The sequence below is a fragment of the Carlito syrichta genome, unplaced genomic scaffold (assembly GCF_000164805.1).
Source record: "Carlito syrichta isolate Samal-C Ts95f unplaced genomic scaffold, Tarsius_syrichta-2.0.1 Scaffold305628, whole genome shotgun sequence".
Classification (NCBI taxonomy): Eukaryota; Metazoa; Chordata; class Mammalia; order Primates; family Tarsiidae; genus Carlito; species Carlito syrichta.
The window spans coordinates 362,626-383,839 of NW_007249724.1; the positions used below are offsets into that span (position 1 = coordinate 362,626).

General features: G+C 38.3%; 1 protein-coding gene across 4 annotated transcripts in view; it reads left to right on the forward strand.

The window, feature by feature from the left end:
- Window positions 1-21,214, forward strand: part of ADD3 (adducin 3) — a 195,324-nt gene that overhangs the window by 145,446 nt on the left and 28,664 nt on the right. For 3 of the 4 annotated variants that reach the window (XM_021714343.1, XM_021714344.1, XM_021714342.1), the window contains one exon: window positions 14,260-14,483. In XM_021714343.1, coding sequence (XP_021570018.1) covers window positions 14,289-14,483 — 195 coding nt within the window. In that variant the 5' untranslated portion in view covers window positions 14,260-14,288. Of the gene's footprint in view, window positions 1-14,257; window positions 14,484-21,214 lie in introns of all 4 variants that reach the window. The other variant, XM_008061832.2, reaches the window with a different exon arrangement.

Sequence of the window (21,214 nt, forward strand, 5' to 3'; positions counted from 1 at the left end):
CCTCGACCTGCTGGGCTCCAGCGATCCTTCCACCTCAGCCTTCCGAGTAGCTGGAATTACAGGCATGCGCTACCACACCCGGCTGATTTTTTTATTTATTGTAGAGATGAGGTCTTGCCAAGTTGCCCAGGCGGATCTCGAACCCGCGGGCTCAGGCAATCACTCACCTCAGCCTTCCAAAGGGTGAGATTACAGGCTGAGCCACGGATCCCGGCTTGGATTGACTTTTACAGCTGCATTTTATAAGTTATGGCATTGAAAACCAAAAAGTCTTTAGTTGGAACATATGAAATAGTAGAATAAAATGAATTCTTGGGACTTACTCATACCCTGTGTTCTTTAATATTTTTTGTATATTTCCCTCCAGTTTTTAAAGTAAGGAAATTTGTCATTTTTTTGTACCCTTCCAGCCCTCCCTAGCCTCCACTGGTCAAAATGACTACATTAGAAATGGAACATAGAAATGTAGTTCATGGTAACAAATCAGTTTTCTAGACTAGCCTTTTGGGCAAATATTTCTTTTGCAAACTCAAGTCATTTTAAATAATGAGCTTTGTAGATTGTAGAATTGTTTGTGCTTCAGATTGAGGAACTGTATTTTTTTTTTTTTTTTTTTTGAGGTGGAGTCTCATTCTGTCGTCCAGACTGGAGTGCAGTTACATGTTCCCGGCCACCACAGCCTAGACCCGCTGGGCTCAGGTGATCCTTCTGCCTCAGCCTTCCAAGTAGCCGGAACTGCAGACACACACTACCACGCCATGCTAATTTTTTATTTATTGTAGAGACGAGGTCTCATCAAGCTCCCTGGGTGGGTCTCAAACCCACAGGCTCTGGCAATCCACTTGCCTCAGCCTCCCAAAGTGCTGGGATTACAGGCTGAGCCACCAAGCCCAGCCTGGAGCTAGAATTTCTTAAGTTAAAAGTTTAATTTCAGCTTGAGAAATAAGTAGATGTAAGATTGGAATTTGAGGGAGTTTAGTTTTCTGTATTCTGATATTCACTTTGGAAAAAGTTTACTGAAATGTGTAGAGTAGAAATGCAGTAATAAGTAAGAGTGAATTTGACCCCAAGCATGACTCTCAAGAAAATGTCAAAAGCAAATTCAGTGCTGCACAAATAATTAGTTCATGAAGTATGTGAGAGTTGATATTTCTTTAAAAAATAAAAGTTTTTGCCCAGGAAGACTACCAAATAGTAAAGAGCCAGAGATTTAAGGTATCTTCAGAAATTGAGAGCAATTAACCTTTCTTTAAAAATCATAATCTCCAGTGATTCCTCTTTTTAAAAACCTCGCATTAATCATGAGCTGTCAAGTTTTGGACAGTTTCTTGTTTCTCAATTTTAAAAATTTCACTAATTCTGGGGAACTCAACAGAAACTAAATGTCTGGGAGACACATTCAAGTAATCAATCCACTAGTCTCTGTCAGCTTTTTCTTAGGGAGAAAAAAAAACCCTTCTTTTGTTTTCTCAACCATTTTTTAGAACTTTATGTTGAAGACAAATGATGACTAAGGGAATATATAGAACATATATTCATCATATTTTGCAGAAAGGAGAGTGAAGTCACCAAGGCCCTGTGCTTTGTGATTCTGCAAAATACTTGAGGGATTGCCTTTCTATGGCTGATTGTTTTCTTCGTCATTTTGTAGGAATATATGTGTGTGTGTATATATATATGTTTACTTATGATTTATGTTTGTGTATATATGATATATAGAGAGATATATAATCAGCTTTATATGTACTTTTCCAAATTATTTGTATTGGGATCAACTTAAGCTAACCCTAGGTAATGACTGAGTTTGGACTTCAAGAAGATGTACTTCATCTGAACTTTTTGTATATACTTTTCAAGTTTGTAACTGCCCCTTGTGTGGCCAATATAATTGTTAAATTTGACGTAATTACAGTAAAGATGTTTTTCAAGTTACCGATGGGTGTTATTTCCACTCCTAATAGTGTCTAAGCAAGTAACTGCCTTTCTTCCCACCTCCTGCCTGCCCTTTACTTCTGACTCTTCAGAGTGATGTTTAGAATTTAGTTTTATTTTATAAATGTACTCAACAGAAGTTATTTCAAAAGAACTGAAAAAGGGTTCAGAAATTTAAGAATAATTTGGATTAATCTTGAGATTCTGGCAATAGGCCAGAGAGTTAAGTTTTCACATTTATACTAGTTCGATGGTCATGAAAAACTTTGTACCAATTTTATAGCTACTGAGAATATTTACCATTTCTGCTTGGGTGTTGAATATTGTGATCATGTAATACATTTTCAGATGTTCCAATAAAGAAAAACAGTAATCAAGGGTAAAATAGTTGGATATATCTCTAAGAAATGGCAATCCTTTGAGCCACTCAATTTTGTTGTTGTTAACTCTTTGACAACTGTTAAGATCTATAACCGAGCCGGACTCGGTGGCTCAGTCTGTAATCCTGCACCTTTGGGAGGCTGAGGTGAGTAAATTGCCTGAGCCTGTGGCAACTTGGCGAGACTCGCCTGGGCAACTTGGCGAGACCCGCCTGGGCAACTTGGCGAAACCTCATCTCCACAATAAATCAAAAAATTAGCCAGGCGTGGTAGCATGCACCTGTCATTCCAGCTACTTGGAAGGCTGAGGTGGAAGGATCGCCGGAGCCCAGCAGGTCGAGGCTGCGGTGGCCGGGAGCAGCCACTGCACTCCAGTCTGAGCGACAGAGTGAGACTCCAACTCAAAAAAAAAAAAAAAAAAAGATCTATAACCATAATAAGTCCTCATTTGGTAAATGAAGTATCTTTGGTAACCTGAAGCAAATTATTTAACCTCAGTTTCCTTACCTGTTAGATGGAAATAAAGGTCACTTCTTCATAGTGTTGTAAAGTATATTAAATGAGATAACCTGTGTAGAGCACAGTACCTGGAATGTTGTGATGGCTTTATAAAATTACATTAAGTTACTGCTTTGTAGTTTATAAATGTTTATTCACATATTTATATTTTGTACCTGTCTTAGACCAGTTTCTATTACCATTCATTCCGTTGGTGTACTATACTTAACTTTTTAGTTCCCAACATAATCTTTTACTGAAGTTTGATTTATTTCATAATGAAAAACTTCAGCTCTTTCAAAATGATGTCAAATCGGCTTTAGAGATAAAAGTGAAACATAAAAATAATTTATTATTACCACGGCACAATCAGTATCGTTTGTGGATAGCTTCTAATTAAGATGTCACAGTCATCTGTTAACAGTTACAGCTTCTAAGATAACTGATCATTGTCAATGTGGTCTTCTTTTCAGATGAACTTAAGCCAATTTAAGGGTCCTTACCTTGCATGTAGTTATTTTGTTTGGAATTCAAAATCATGTGGGATGTTTTGTGTTATTTTATGATGCCATACATCTTTGCCTACCTCATTAAGTCTCTTGGTCTGTCTGTCTGTCTCCTAATACTCCCCCTGTCCTTATGCATCTTATTTATATGCTTTGAAAAGAAGACCCTGGACAATGAGATCTTGGATCATCCCTGATGATGCTATTAAGGCCTCTTTCATTAATTATCTAATCTAGAAAACAAGAGCTTTGGACTAGATAGTCTCTTAATTTTTGTTTCAAAGCCTGTAAAATTTTTAAGTAAAAAGGCAGATCCTTGACATACTGTGGTCCTCCTTTTCAAGGGGGATACATTCCAAGTGCCTAGCACATGCCTGAAACCAAGGATAATACCTAACCCTATATTATTTTCTATACGTGTATACTTATGACAAAGTTTAACTTATAAATTAAGAAGAGTAAGATATTAACAATAATAACCCTTTATAAAATAGAACAATTATAATGATATAGTATAATAAAAGTTATACAAATTTGATTTCTCCCTCTCAAAATATCTTACTGTATTATACTCACCTATTTTCAGACTCTCTTTGACCACAGGTAACTGAAACCATAGATAAAGAAAGGACCTACTGTATTTGTAAAATGTTAGTGGGTACTTTTTAATCTTTAATAACTTCAAGAAAATGTGTTTCTTTGTTATTTAGGTCAAGCAAACCACCCTTATACAACTACCTCACTCACATACCTACTTTTCTGTACATGCTAGACAGATAAACCATTAAGTCTATTTACAAACACTAGAATTTTAGCCCTTCTTAATATCCTATTCATCTCAGTCAATGGTATTTATAATATGCATACATAAACATAGTGTGAAGGGCCTATTATATTTCATTGAAGGAGTAAATTTTGACTATGGGGTAATCTGTGAATGGCATGACAAAGCTAGTAAATGTCATTATAATTTTATAATACATGATATTTGAGCATTGTAAATTTAGAAAAATCACTCAACATCTCTTGAGCATAGTTTCTTCTGTAGAATGTGATCCTTGAATCTGATATGAAATATTTCAAGAGAAACTTGTATAGAATCATTCGCTATTATAACAATAAGGTCCTAGTGCTTTGTGGGATAATTAAATCTTCCTCCAGCTGGGCACTCAGAAAATGTCACCTGTATTATTAAATACTTCTCAGTGCCAGGTTTGTTTAGGGATTTTCCCCCATTTTTCTTAGCCTTTATCTATGTCTAGTTCAACATCTCAGATCTTTCCATTTCCATGTCTATTGTATATAATATTTTGGCTAGCACTTAAAAGTAGTTTGTGTCTTTTGAAGTTAAAATGAATAAAATTTTGGTGGTTGATCTCGGGATGATGGCTTGTCATAGTTTATATAGATTCTAAGTTGTTTTCTGGAACTTTAAATACCTTCACTTTTTATAGTAACTTTCATCAAGAAAAACTGAACTAGTATTTGTTGGTTTGTGTGTTTTCATGTGTGTGTGTGTGTGTGTGTGTGTGTGTGTGTGTGTGTGTGTGTGTTAACCACATATGCTGCTTTGAAGTCTTGGCATATCTTTGATTATTGTTTTAAGTGTGGAACAATAGGCCTGGTACTTGAAAGTACAGTCATCTCTTTGCTTCTTGTAGAGAGAATTATTCAAACTCCCAAGAATTTTAAGTTTGGAAAGACTTTCTATAAGTAATTACTTTTCAAAAGATTGTTTTTTACCATTCTCAGCCTAGAAATAATACAAACCAGATTGATTTGGAAGGCGTTGTTATGTAGTAAAGTAATTTAATTCAGCCCCCATTTCAGAGTGTTCTGACACTGGGACTACAAAGATGGTCCTCATCCCCAAGTTTGCAAGGTGGTCTGTGGACACTCAGGTTGGATTGTTTTAATAACAGCTTTATGAGGATATAATTTACTCACATAAATTATGACATTCAGTGGTTCTTAATATGTTCAGAGTTGTACAACTTTTACCACTATCATTTTAGAACATTTTCATCACTCCAAAAAGAAACCTTATTAGCAGCCAGCCATTACTCATTTTCCTCCAACCTTAGGCAACTACTAATCTGTTTTCTGCCTCTGTAGATTGACTGTTCTGGATATTTTATATAAATGGAATCATACAATAGGTGGTCATTGGTGACTGGCTTTTTTCACTTATAATGTTTCAAGGTTTATCCATGTTGTAGCATATATCAGTACTTCATTTTTTGTTGCCAGATAGTATTTCATTTTATGGAATACCACATTTTGTTTTTTCATTCATCAGTTGATATTTGGGTTGTTTCCATTTTCGGCTATTGTGAAAAATAATGTCAAAGACTAGAAAAAGGGCAAGATTCAGCGGCTCACGCCTGTGATCCCAGCACTTTGAGAGCCAAGGTGAGAGGATTGCTTGAGCCTTGGAGTTTGAAGTCAGCCTAGGCAACATAGACCATATCTCTACCAAAAAATCAAAAAATTAGGCTTGTTAGCATGTGCCTGTAGTCCCAGCTACTCAGGAGGCTGAGGAGGAAGGATTACCTGAGCCCTAGGAGGTGGAGGCTGCAGTGAGCCGTGATCCTTGCATGCCACTGCACTCTAGCCTAGGCGACAGAGTGAGACTCTGATTCAAAACAAAACTGAAAATAACCCAGATGTCCTTGAATGGGCAAATGATTAACAAAAGGTAATACAGCCATACCATGGAATAGTACTCAATAGTAAAAAGGAACATTTTTCATAAATCTTCAATAAATGATGCTGAATGAAAAAACCAATCCCCAAAGGTATTATATATTTTCATTTGTATAATATTCCTTAAATGACAAAATTAAAGCAATAGAGAACGGTTTAGTGGTTGCTGCTAATTAAAGAAGGAGTAGAAGTGGGCATTGCTATTAAAGAGCAAAATACTTATGGTTATGGAAATAATCTCTTGACTTTAATACCTTCAGTGTCCTGGCTGTGATATTATAATATCCTTTGCAAGGTGGTACCATTGGGAAAAACTGGGTAAAGGGACTAAGGGATGCCGGTATTATTTCTTTTTTTTGTTTTTTGAGTAGGAGTCCCACTCGCCCAGACTGGAGTGCAGTGGCTGCTCCGAGCCACTGTAGCCTCGACTTGCTGGGCTCCGGCGATCCTTCCACCTCAGCCTTCCGAGTAGCCGGAATTACAGGCATGTGCTACCATGCTTGGCTGTTTTTTTGATTTATTGTAGAGATGAGGTCTCGCCAGGTTGCCCAGGCGGGCCTCGAACCCATGGGCTCAGGCAATCCACCCACCTCAGGCCTCCCAGAGGCGCGGGATTACAGGCTGAGCCACTAAGCCCAGCTTATTATTTCTTATATACAGTTATTAAAATAAAAAGTTTTCTTGGAAAAAAACTCAAATGGCTGTTTTAACATTCTGCCTAGAAATCTCCTTAGCCAAATCCACATTTATTATGTTTTCAAGTTAACACGTTTGCCTGCGTGTGTTGTCACTACATCACATAACCCTTTCTTCAGCCTCCAGTAGCAATCTCCTCCTCATTTCCCTGTGAGCCTCCACTTATTGCCTCCCCATAGTTCCAGTTTTTGTTGTTACAGCACCGATAACACCAACTTTCACTTGAGCTGGTGGTGTATGCTGGAACCTGGACTTACCTGGGACAGCTGGTCCCCTTTCTCTTCGTGATTTTTTATGATGGACTTCTTCATGGTGCAGCAGCTCTAAGACCCTCAAAGACCTACTTTTGAAAGTTGTGTAACATCATGTCAGCCACATTCTGTTAGTCAAAGCAACTCACAAGGCCGAAACAGTTCTAAGGAGTAAGAAGATAGTCTCTACTTCTTAATGGAATAAGTAGCAAAGTAACAACAGGGTAGCTTGGAAGAATTCTTGAGGCCATCTTTGAAGCAATCTATTAATGCCACAGAGCCTATATCAGGAGTCTAACTTATTTAGAGACATCTAATGGACACTACAACTCAGGTGCAAGGGGCTCAACAAGTGGACTTGAATGCAAGCAAACTGGATCATAAGATAGGCAGGCATGGCACTAGCAGAGTCGGAGAACTCAAAGTAGGAGTATTTTACTGCTATGCCACTGAACTGAGAATTCGTAGGGAGTCACAAAGCAACAAGGTTGTGAGTCCTTGGATGTAGAACTAACTTATTTACTTTTTCACTAAAGGCGATTACTTCAAAGTATGTGGTGCTTGCGACCATTAAGTGTTAGAAAGAATTTATAAAATATGGACATTGTAAACATTAGTCTTATATTCTAGAAGCTCACATATGTATTTTTTTTCCTTTTGAAGATATATTTTAGAATACCTGAGCAGACAGGACCTTATTTATGGTAATACCATCTTTAAAAATGTCTATACTTACCCAGGGACCTATTTTTAGATCTCATTTGTCAGCAGTAAGCACCTAGGGTTAATTTGATGTTGAACATGATTACAAAACACATGGTATAAACATATGTCAGACTATTTAAATATATCAATAAAGTTATAAACTGTTACCTCTATTACTTTGGGTTTTGAGAGTGCTTGTGTTAATAAATCTAAATGAACTGGAAATATAGCTTTAATCTTAAGTGCATTTCTGGTTGTTAGTCTAATAGCTCAGATATTGTTTGTGAGTTTCTTTTTTGTAAGTTTATTTTGTATTATATTTTGCCTGTGAGTAAACTTTTAAAATTCTTTGGTGAGGGGAGAGTATGGTACACTAGAAAATTCAGGAATGCCCTGAACATTGTGGCATATTGGATTTGTCTTCTTTTGGATTAATATGTATGTATTTCTTTTGTTGGGATTCCCCTCCCCTCCCTTTCTCTTCCTTTTTTACATTTTGTTTTGAAATTAGTCAGCCAGGCACCATGACTCATGCCTGTAATCCTAGCACTTTGGGAGGCCAAGGCAAGAGAATTCCTTGAGCCCAGAAGTTGGAGGCTACAGTGAGCTGTAATCATGCCACTGCACTCCAGCCTGGGCAACAGAGTGAGACCCTGACTCAAAAAAAAAACACCAAAAAACAATTATTTCAGACTTCCAGAAGAGTTGCAAAAAAAAGTCAAAGAAGTCCTGCCTTATCCTTCACCCAGATCTATAAATGAAAGCATCTTACATAAACACATTGTAATTAATGGTGTCAGGAAATTGACATTGATGTAAATAGTTTTATCAAATTTACAGATTCTATTTCAGTTTCACCAATTGTCTCACTAATGTCCTTTTCCTTGTCTAGGATCCAGTCCAAGATTACGTGTTGCATTTAGTTATCATGTCTTCTTAGTCTTCTTTGTCTTTATCTTTCATGACCTTGACATTATCGAAGAGTACTGGCCAGTTATTTTGTAGAATGAGCCTCAATTTGGATCAATTGATTAATTTGATTCAGAGGAATACCCTTCTGTAATTTTTCAAATGGTTGAATGTACTGAAACATTGTAAAAATATGATTCTTGTCTGTGAATAATCATAATGGGGGTTGAACCTGAGGGACTGGATAGAAATGTAATTATTGGTAATATCTTTAAGTGGCTCTGTATTTAGAATATATGTCTTATAGGTGTTTATTTTCAAAAATCAGGCCAAAAAATTGTACTTTCAGATGTACAGTTCACAGGATGATAAACAGCCCTTTATTATATCCTCAGAGAGCTTGAAAATGCTTTCATCTTTCTCTACTGACATGAGTTTTAACGAGTAGACATTGTGCTATCGGCAAAGCCTTCTATCTAAAGTATGCAGATAGTTGTGACATTTTCTCTGGGACTGGCTACTTAAACTTAACACTCATGTTTCTCAAAGAACATTGAAAATTATTTTTCCATGAATACAGAAACAAACATGTTTTTTCCTCTGAGTACTTTTAGTCTTAATTTACTTGTGTTGCTTATGCTTCTTAATTTACTGGGCTTAAACTCTGTCTTTTAAAAAAATTGCAACCAGGCTCGGTGGCTCAGCCTGTAATCCCGCACCTTTGGGAGGCTGACGTAAGTGGACTGCCTGAGCCCGCGGGTTCGAGACCCGCCTGGGCAGCGAGACCTCATCTCTACAATAAATCAAAAAATCAACCGGCCATGGTAGCGTATGCCTGTAGTTCCGGCTACTTGGAAGGCTGAGGTAGAAGGATCTCCGGAGCCCAGCAGGTCGAGGCTGCAGTGACCAGGAGCGGCCACTGCACTCCAGTCTGGGCGACAGAGTGAGACTCCAACTCAAAAAAAAAAAAATTGCAAAAATGTGATTTACTAGAAGAGTACTGTTCTTAAAATATTCATGTGTAGAACAATATATAGCAACCTGTGATAAACATTTCTTCCAAAAAATATCAAGGAATCATTTTTTATTCTCTTTTCATATATTCATAATCTCTCCTTCACACACACACACACACACACACACACACACACACACACACACACCCCTCCTTCCTTTCTGTTTATTTATTTATTTATTTTTTGAGTTGGAGGCTCACTTCGTCACCCAGGCTGGAGTGCAGTGGCACACTCACAGCCACCTCAGTGTCAACCTACTGGGCTCCAGCGATCCTTCTGCCTCAACCTTCCAAGTAGTTGGAACTACAGGCACATGCTACCAGGCCTGGCTAATTTTTTATTTACTGTAGAGACACGCGCGGTCTTGCCAAGTTGCCCGGGCTGGTCTCGAACCCGCAGGCTCAGGTAATCCACTAACCTCAGCCTCCCAAAGTGCTGGGATTGCAGGTGAGTCACCGAACCTGTTTCTTATCTGACCATAAATTAGAGTTTCTGGGGTAGTATTTTTCAAACTGTGGGTCACAACCCACAATTGGAGCATGAATCAATTTGACCAGCATATTTTAAAAAGTGAATTCAATTAAAACAGAAGATATCAAAATGTACTGCATAGTAAAAGTATCATGTTATGAATTTATTTTGCTTATATATCTTGTGTATTTGTATGTGAATACAATATAAGGTGTATTTCTTATTGTGGATTGAATTTTTCCTTTTTGGAGTTGGAGTCTCACTCTGTCACCCAGGCTAGAGTGCAATGGCATGCTCATGGCCACCCCAGCGTTCACATGGACCCACTGGGTTCAGGCAGTCCTTCCATTCCAGACTTCCAAGTAGCCAGAACTACAGGCATGTGCTACCACATCCAGCTAATTTTTTGATTCATTATAGAGTTGAGGTCTTGCCAAGTTGCCCAGGCCTGTCTCGAACCCATAGGCTCAGGCAGTCCTCTCTCGGCCTCCCAAAGTGCTGGGATTACAGGCTTGAGCCACCGTGCTCAGCCAATTTTTTAAAAAGTTGGAAAGCTACCACTCTAGTGTGTTTTATCTATTTGTGTCTTGAACTAATGTTCTTTAAACATGCATGTTGGATAGTTGAATCAAATATTTACAAACATTTTTAAAACTAGAATTTTTTTTAATATTTGATATTTTATTTCTAATCTGCATGGCTAAAGACTACATCAGAGGAAACCCATATTGTTGACAAGTTTGTAACTACTTTTTTTTTTTTTTTTGAGTTGGCGTCTCACTCTGTCGCCCAGACTGGAGTGCAGTGGCCTCTTCTGGCCACCGCAGCCTCGACCTGCTGGGCTCCGATGATCCTTCCACCTCAGCCTTCCGAGTAGCCAGAACTACAGGCATGTGCTACCACGCCCGGCTGATTTTTTGATTTATTGTAGAGATGAGGTCTCACTGCCCAGGTGGGTCTCAAACCCGCGGGCTCAGGCAATCCACTCACCTCAGCCTCCCAAAGGCGCGGGATTACAGGCTGAGCCACCGAGCCCAGCTTGTAACTACTTTTTAAATGTTTTTTGCAACATTTTCAATTCAAAGAAAACTGTGAGAAGACTATTTTTTCTCTTAATGGAATTCATACTGGTTTATATTGCTCTGAAATACAATAAAGAATGCTTGTCTATATTATTTCGAGTTGGTCCATTTTAAAGAGACAGTGCCCTGGAACTGAATTATTTGAGGTGTCACCTGGAAGCAGAAATATTTTTGCTTAAGATAAAGTGTTCAAAGTTAAGAGGAACTAGAATCTACTACTTCTTTTAAAACATCCTTCGATGGGTGAGGCAGTATAATGAACCACAGGGATGATAGATGCATGACTTCCTTCCAAGCTCTGACAGTTGTAGTACTTTTTCTTTGTGAGCCAGGAAAAAACTTTTCCAACATCCAGGGTCACTGAATGCTTGGAATTGGCATTTGGAGATGAAAAAAATGCCTACTAGCCACCCCTTGGTTTGGATTGTGATTAAGGTTAAGGACTTCAGAGTTCAACAGATCTAGATTTAAATCCTTGCCCACCACTTACTAGCTTTTTGACCTAAGACAGATTAGTTCTCAATGACTTTATTTCCTCACCTGTAAAATAAAGATAATAACACTTATCCCATTATGTAGATAATTCTCCACCATTATGGGGAATAAATAAGCTAATGTGTGTAAAGTCCTTAGCCTATGGCTAGCACATAAGAGACCAAAAATGCATAGTTGTTTTTAAATACCAAGATTGACCTACCACTAAAGTAAGGAACACCTCATTATTGTTAGTAAATCTCTAGCAATTATTAAGACTAAGCCAAATCAAAGTTCCTTATCTGCCTTATTATAGAACAAGATCAGAGGGCACCAGAAGGATTATAGGATATAAGAACTAGGAAAACCTGAAAGGTCTTTTGAGATAGTCCTTTTATTTTACAGTTGACCACGACACCTTTACAATGTAATTGCCTATTTATTTCTTTGTGTTCCTCACTAGACCACAAACTTCAGGAATAACTGTGTCTTATTTGCCTTTGTATTCCCAGTATAGGACCTTGGTACCTTGGCTAGGTGCTCAGCTGTTATCAAAGCTCAGATGAATTTGTTTCCCTGGCATAAAATCAAAGATTATCCTAAGTATCAGTAATAATCATAATAATTAGGTGATTCATGACTGTTCATGTGGCTTCTGAATAGCTTTTGGTTTCTTACTTGAAGTTGAGGTACTATCTGCTAAAGTTATATAGTCTGCCAAACTTAACAATTCTTACATGTTCCCTAGGAAGTTGTTGAATCATTTGAAAAACTTTAAGTTGTGTTTCTCTTATATGTTGGTAAATTACATTCACTATAGAATGTAGTGGTCATTAAATATGGCCAAAGTTTGGTCTAACATTGAAAACATAATTAAGAGAGAAGACAGACACCCCACTGACAGTAATCACGAATTTTGAAAATTTGCCATCCACATGTGACATTTTACTTTTGGATATTTTGATTGTTCCCTTTAAAAAGTCAGTTGATGGCATTATCATGATTGAACCAATAGTTTCCATTAGCTCTGAAACTGTCAACTTCCAAGTTAGCATTATAAGATAAGATTTTTTTACATGAATAAAAAATTGTCCTAATGTTTTTTGAGGAGCTACTTTTTTTTTATAGTTTAGTGTATTTTAATAGCAAACTTACAGGAACAGCACAGAAGACAGACAACATTAAAAACTTGCAGCCGGACTTGGTGGCTCAGCCTGTAATCCCAGCACTTTGGGAGGCCAAGAGGAGTGAATTGCCTGAGCCCGCGTGTTCAAGACCAGCCTGGGCAACTTGGCTAGACCTCGTCTCCACAATAAAAAAATAAATAAAAAATACTCGGGTGTGGTAGCATGTGTCTGTAGTTCTGGCTACTGGGAAGGCTGAGGCGAAAGGATCACTGGAGCCCAGAAGGTTGACGCTGGGGTGGCCGTGAGCGTGTGTGCCACTGCACTCTAGCCTGGGCAAAGGAGTGAGACTCCAACTCAAAAAAAAAAAAGCATGTACTTGCATGTAGGACAACTCAGTTAGAAAAATATAGTGAATGGATGGGATCTACTATATTATAAAAAATTCTATAAACGCCATTTAGTTGCCATCAATAAGAAGTTTACTTGTTTTATGAAAATCCAAATGCTGGCATTGTCCAGAAAAATTTATCAGGTTTATTTATAATTGTTATAAAGTAGAACAGCTGAAACTTGTTCACTGAAATATTTGACTTGCATTAATGCTTTACATCCCCACTATTATATTAAAAATTCACACAAATGAAAATGGAAAAACTGCTAATACCTGATTTCTGTCCCCTATTTTTCCACTCGCAGTCACATACCTAGGTACCTTTTGACCCCATGGGGGAAAAAAAAAATCTAACGTTCAGAACTACCAGTAACAGGGAGAATTTTTTTTTTTTTTTTTTTTTTGGAGAATGAAATGTTTCCCATCATAGTGGATTTAAGCACACTCTCCATGTATGCGGCGTGCTAGCTGGATGTCTTTTGGCATAATTGTTACATGTTTGGCATGGATAGCACACAGCTTGGTGTCTTCAAAAAAGTCAGCCAGATAGGCCACACTTGCCTCCTGCAAAGCACCAATAGCTGCACTCTGGAAGCGCAGATCTGTTTTGAAGTCCTGAGCAATTTCTAGTACCAGACGCTGGAAAGGAAGTTTGCGACCAGTTCAGTGGACTTCTGATGTCTAATTTCTACTATTTTTTTTTTTTTTGAGTTGGAGTCTCACTCTGTCGCCCAGACTGGAGTACAGGGGCACGCTCCCGGCCACCGCAGCCTGGACCTGCTGGGCTCCAGCAATCCTTCCGCCTCAGCCTTCCAAGTAGCTGAAATTACAGGCGCGCGCTACCACACCCGGCTAATTTTTTGATTTATTGTAGAGATGAGGTCTTGCCAAGTTGCCTAGGCGGTCCCGCGGGCTCAGGCAATCCACCCACCCTCAGCTTCCCAAAGCGTGGGAGTATAGGCTGAGCCACTCATCCCAGCCTAATTTCTACTTTTTAAAGAAAGCTCCGACTATTGCTATGAGGGCAAAATTTTTAAGTTCTGCTTGATGTAAAATTTGAATTTAATAATGAATTTGCCCTGATTATCCTTCTTTCTTCGCATTTATTAATACAGATAACCAGAGTAAACTACAGACTTGAAACATGAGTTCGGATGCCAACCAAGGTGTGATTACAACTCCTCCTCCTCCCAGCATGCCTCATAAAGAGAGATATTTTGACCGCATCAATGAAAATGACCCAGAATACATTAGGGAGAGGAACATGTCTCCTGATCTACGACAAGACTTCAATATGATGGAGCAGAGGAAACGAGTTACTCAGATCCTGCAAAGTCCTGTGAGTTGAAATAATTAGAAATCTCTAATTTTTCTTCCTCTTTGAAAATCTTGATATAATGAGGTAGAAGGTATTTTAAACTGCCCTCAGGTTAAAAGGAGTGAAGGAGGAGTGACCAGTTGCTTCTGATTTTTCAAAGGAGAAATGAATACCTAATTTGTATATTTGGTTTACAAAGCTTTAATAACAAACTAGTATTGTGTTTGGTGTTTTATGTTTTCTGGGTGTAATGCTTCATTAAAGGAGGACAAAAGATTTTACTGAATTTAAGGATAATCAATTCAAACTGAATATCTGAAGAAAAGGCATGACTCAAGTCATAGAAACCAAGAAATAAGTCAGGTATAACTCTTGTACGTATTTCCTTCTTCCTTTGAGTACCTTGACACTCAGAGAAGCATAGGAAGACTTAAGATTTTTTAAGAAGTCTTGTGATTTGGCAACCTAATGTTACATACACCTAATGCAGGCACACGTGCAAACACACCAAATTAACTAAATTAAAAGTAGATTATTCAGGCAGCCCCTTCGGGTCCCCTCCCACTGTGGGAGCTTTTCTGTCCTCTTAATAAATCCTGCTTTAAAAAAGAAAAAAATTAGATTATTCAACTCAAGCAGAAAATTCTGTCTGCACAGCAATAGTCAGACACTGTAAATTATATTCCAGTGATCTGTTAGTTTTCTTATAACTGCTTAGTGAAATTACATAGATCTCATATACATGAAGGAAAATGAGAGAATAACTTGACTTAAGTTGCAAAATGGATTTATAACTTTATGTACAATGAAGACTATGCATCCCTGAGGCAGAGTTCAGCACATAGTCACATGATGCCCAGGTTAGGATTACATCAGGTTTCCAACTTTGGTACCAAAATAAGCACCATGGCATAAGAGCTACCTGAAGTGGCCCTGGTAAATCATTTTTGTTGTGCCCTTGTGAATTCAATCACAGAGGTTGAGTCCAGAGCCAAAGGGGAATTCCACTCTGAGTAATTCTCCCATACCAGTGAACTTTGAAGTAAGTTATAAAAGCAATGCAAGCTTTGAGTAATTTTAAAAGTATAATGCCCAGTTTCAAGAAACCTTTTCCAAATGTAAAAAAGATTTCATGATGAAAGAGTAAATGGTCAGTGCCTTACTTTATACAAACTTGAGTTTCTGTGTTTGTAAATACTTGAAGAGCACAGCAAGTATTTGGATCAAAATAGATTTATTTCCTCCTCTAAAGAAACCCCATTTTTTTGCCGGCTCGGTGGCTCAGCCTGTAATCCCGCACCTTTGGGAGGCTGAGGTGAGTGGATTGCCTGAGCCCGCGGGTTCAAGACCAACCTGGGCAGCGAGACCTCATCTCTACAATAAATCAAAAAAATCAGTCGGGTGTGGTAGTGCATGCCTGTAGTTCTGGCTACTCGGAAGGCTGAGGCAGAAGGATCACTGGAGCCCAGCAGGTCGAGGCTGCGGTGGCCGGGAGTCGCCACTGCACTCAAGTCTGGGCGACAGAATGAGACTCCAACTCAAAAAAAAAAAAAGAAACCCCATTTTTAAGAACTAATTTATTAACCAAATGATTGTAATAACAGATAGAATATAGTTACTGAAATGAAATTCAGATTCTGTTCAAGATTAAATATTGAGATTTCCTTGAAAAGTATCCCTAAGAGGACTATTCAATTCTAACTGTAAAGTTTAAATGAAGTATTAAACTACATTTTTATGTCATGGTTTTGTTTTATAGTTTCCTATTAAACTAAGACAACATATCCTCAAGTAGATTATTAATTTTTTTTATACTTATGTATTTCTAAGTTTTCTTAAAAGTGTCTGTCTTACTTAATGGCTTGAGGAGCTTAATGAAATAATGGGAAAGGACAAACATATAGCTTGTCATTTCCCCATTTACTTAACAAAAATTACTATTTTCTGCCTGGAGAGGAGCAAAGAAGGCTGAGGTTTAAAAGAATTATAGGTTGACAATTTTTCTTCTACATCTTTGCTAGTGATGAATTTAAAATCCTATTTGTGAAAGACATGGAAAACTGTATACATTTTGACTTTCTGCTATATTTTGGGATGGTGATTTTTCAAATTTCTTTTAATGCAACAAGAAATGATAAATGGTGGCTTATATTAATTATCAATTGCTAAATAATAAAGTACCCCAAAACTTAGCAGCTTTTAAACAGCAAACATTTATTATCTCACCATTTCTTTTGCTCAAGAATTCAGGAGGAGCTTGGCTGAGTTGTTCTGGCTCAAGTTCTCTCATGAAGTTACAGTCAAGGCACTAGGCAGGGCTGCTGTCATCTGAAGGCTTGACTGGGGCTGGAGGATCCACTCTTTTTTTTTTTTTTTTGTTGGAGTCTCACTCTGTTGCCCAGACTGGAGTGCAGTGGCCGCTCCCGGCCACCGGAGCCTCAACCCGCTGGGCTCCGGCGATCCTTCTGCTTCAGCCTTCCAAGTTAGCTGGAACTACAGGCGCGTGCTACCACGCCTGGCTGATTTTTTGATTTATTGTAGAGATGAGGTCTCACCAAGTTGCCCAGGCGGGTCTCGAACCTGCGGGCTCAGGCAATTCACTCACCTCAGCTTCCCAAGGCGTGGGATTACAGGCTGAGCCACCGAGCCTGGCGAGGATCCGCTCTTAGGATGGATTACTCACATGGCTCTTGGCAAAAGGCCACAGTTCCTTGTCACATGGACCTTTCTCTAAAGCTGTTTGTGTGTTCTCCCCCAGAACAAGTGTCCAAGGGAGAATAGCCTGCAATGCTTCTTGTGATCCAATCTCAGGCATCATACACACAATATTTATTAGTTCAAAGAGAGTCACTAAATTCAGCCCATGCTCAAGAGGAGAGAAATTGAGATCTGCCTTTTGAGAAGAGAATTGTCTACTCTCTGGTCACTATATTTCTATTTAGAGATGAGGTCTCACTATGTTATGTAGTCTGTAGTGGCTATTCCACAGGTATGATCCTAACGCACTACAGCCTTGAACTCCTGGGTTCAAGTGATCCTCCTGCCTCAATCCCTCCTGTAGTTGGGACTACAGGCTGGTCATAACTTATTTTTAAAAGCACTACAGTCTTCCCTTTCATCACAATTTATTTTCATTCCTCCTGCATTGAAAATACACTCATCTTCTCCTAATTACCCCCAAAATCTTATCCCATTACAATATTAGCTTAAATTTTGAATCTCATCATCTAAATTTTATCCAGGTGTAGATGATCCTTCTCAGGATGTAGTTTCCTAAGTACAGATTCTCAAGTTCCTCTCAGAGTCTGTTGACCTGTGAACTAAAGAGATAGGTTATCTGCTCCTCACACATTCAATGGCAGTACAACCATAAGATAACTGCAGTAGACATTTTTGTTCAAAACGAGAAAGTTTGGGGATACAAAGGAGTCACTGATTCAAAGCAATTGTAAAGTTCATCTGGGTGAATGTTGATGAGGACTCAGTCCTACTACTTAACAGGCATGAATCTCCCTGGCATTAGGCTCTCCCTCTGGGTTTTTGGTTCCACTGTCTGAATCATCCTTTCTTTTCCTTGAAAGGTAACCTATGTTTGCAATTTTGTGTTTTTTCTCAGGCTGTTTCTTCTTATGGGATTTGGGGGGGGGTCCAAAACCCTCTTTTCCTTTTGTACTAACTTTGTTCCTTTTAGTCCAAGCTTGCAGTATTTCTGCCAGTATTATTCTCTTAAAAATTGTGTGGATCTCTTGTGAATGTTGGGGTTTATTCTTGTACAAAATCCATAACCAGTAAAGATCAGAATCAAAGATATAACTAATTTATGTTTGTAAATAACAAACTTGTAAGCCTTCAATTTAAAATTCCCAGTTAATTTGGGAAGAAAGGAAATCAGGAGAAAAACTGATAAAAGCTAAGTATAATACTTTGTTATTAAGCATTTATTGTGTGTCTGGCTCCTATTCTGTGTGTATGAGAATCTTTAACCCTCAAAGCAACTCCAAAGAAATTTTAATATTTCTAATTTTCAAATCATTAAACTGAAACTTAGAGATACTTTACAACTTGCTGAAGATTTTGCTGCTTAGTTAAATGGTGGGTTCGAATTTAAACTTGAAAACTCACACCCTTAGCCACTCAGCTGTACCACTCACAGCATTCAATAACAATGAAAAATTTTCACCTATATATTTCTTATTTCTTCTTTCTCTTAAATTGTGTTGCTCACATTAATTCATCCCAAGAAGAGTTTACAATCACAGGCCATTTTGGTGTAAATATAAATTTGGTTAACAAAAATAGCACCTTATTGCCTGAGAGCTGAGAAAATAAGAAAACAAAGGATTTCTTAATCTGACCCCCAAGTATTACTTCATTCTAGGAATGTCACCATTTTTGTCATATTTAAATTTTTTAGAGAAAATATTTATCTTAGAAATCAAATGCCACTGGTAAACTAGTTTAGCTTTTTTGTTAATGCAGTAGAGAAAATCCACAAGAAAATCTCTTTGACCAGTGTACTCCTCATATACGCTGTCTGTGGAGCCTCTAAGCTGTCATTTATGCCTCTTTCCCAAAATGAGGTGTCCAAAACTAACTGTTGGAATTAAGGATGCCTCTTCAGAATTAAAGAAGCATATAAGTTGAAAAACTAGCAGATAGCACATTGAACATAATAGCTGTTTAGTAGATTCTGAATGCATGGATAGATAGATATGTGAATAGCTTTAAGACATTAAACACCGCCGGGCTCGGTGGCTCAGCCTGTAATCCCACGCCTTTGGGAGGCTGAGGTGAGCGGATTACCTGAGCCCGCGGGTTCGAGACCCACCTGGGCAGCGAGACCTCATCTCTACAATAAATCAAAAAATCAACCGGGCATGGTAGCGCATGCGTGTAATTCCGGCTACTAGGAAGGCTGAGGCGGAAGGATCGCCAGAGCCCAGCAGGTTGAGGCTGTGGTAGCCAGGAGCGGCCACTGCACTCCAGTCTGGGCGACAGAGTGAGACTCCAATGGAAAAAAAAAAAAAAAAAGACATTAAACACTAAACAACAAGCATCTACTAAACTTGACTGCTTAATATGGAAACCAGTTGGTGGCCTTCTTAAGCTATACCACTATAGGAAGCAATTTAGACTAGTTAACACAGTATACAATATTATTCTGAAAAATAGGACAATAGGAGTATAGATGGTGGTAGCCCAGGTACATGATATGCTAGTATTTTTTTGATAACAGGGCAATATCTAATGCTACAAGCTCATTTTGACAAGAGAAGAGACTTCAAAATCATATACATTTTAGGATATCATTGGAATTAAGGCCTAAATGTTAACAGGGTACCTTAATTAGAATAATGGGTCAGAATCACCATGATCTATGGTCACTTTGTAAGTTTAAGACACAGGTATTCTTTGTTTACATTTTTATTGTATACAACTACAAAAAAAGATATTCTAATTTTTAGCTTCATGTTAATTAAGAATTAGATACAGAAGAAAGATCATCCAGAAGAAAATTTGGTTTGTTTTTTCTCCTTTCAACAGGACCAGTAGTATTCTATTTCCAAATGAATACATTTCTTAATGGAGAATCTTTTTTTTTTTTTGAGTTGGAGTCTCACTCCATTGCCCAGACTGAAGTGCAGTGGCACGCTCCCAGCCACCGCAGCCTCGACCTGCTGGGCTCCGGCGATCCTTCCGCCTCAGCCTTCCAAGTAGCTGGAACTACAGGCGCGTGCTACCATGCCCAGTTAATTTTTTTGATTTATTATAGAGATGAGGTCTCGCCAAGTTGCCCAGGCACGTCTTGAACCTGCGGGCTCAGGAAGTTCACTCACCTGGGCTTCCCAAAGCACGGGATTACAGGCTGAGCCACCGAGCCCGGCCAATGGAGAAATTCTAAGTAAATTTGTTAGGCTCCTAACAAATTGGGAGAGATCTAATAACATAATTGCAGGATGCCTTGGGATCAACAAGTCTGTAATTTTTCTTTTTTTTGGCCCTAATTTTCCTCTCTAGTAATTATTATGAGGTAGAACATCTAGATGCAGATATTTAAAATTCATCTCTAATGTCTCTGATATCTATCAGTGTATTCTATTACCTTAGTTTCCAGAGTTAAACATTACTGATAAACCATGTGATTTTTTTTTTTTTTAGCTGAAATAATTGTATTAGTTGAAATAATTGCATACGGTCAGTTTATTTTATTAAATTGGTCCTCTTTTCTGTGACTTAAAAAATATTTTGGCCAGGCACAGTGGCTCACACCTATAATCCCAACACTGTGGGAGGCTGAGACGAGAGGATTGCTTGAGCCCAGGAATTCGAGACCAGCCTGGGCAACATAATGAGACCTTGTCTCTATAAAAAAAGAAATTAGTAGGGCATGGTGGTACATGCCTATAGTCCCAGCTGCTCGGGAAGCTGAGGCAGAAGTATCACAAGAGGTCATGACTATAGTGAGCCATGATAATGACACTCCAGCCTGGGTGACAGAGTGAGACCAAAAAAAAAAAGAAGAAAAGTTTTTTATCTTTTGCCCCTTTCTCCTGAAAGTTCTGAGGTTAGACACAGAGCCTTAAGATCTGATATCTCAAGTTTTACTTTTAGTGTACAGTATTCGGGAATACATGAGATCTTATAGTATATTTTTAGTCTACATGAATCTCAAATCTCTGAATCACTAACATTTTTAGAAATTTTTTTCCATACCTTATGAATCCAAAGTTTATAGCCTCATTTCCTCAACA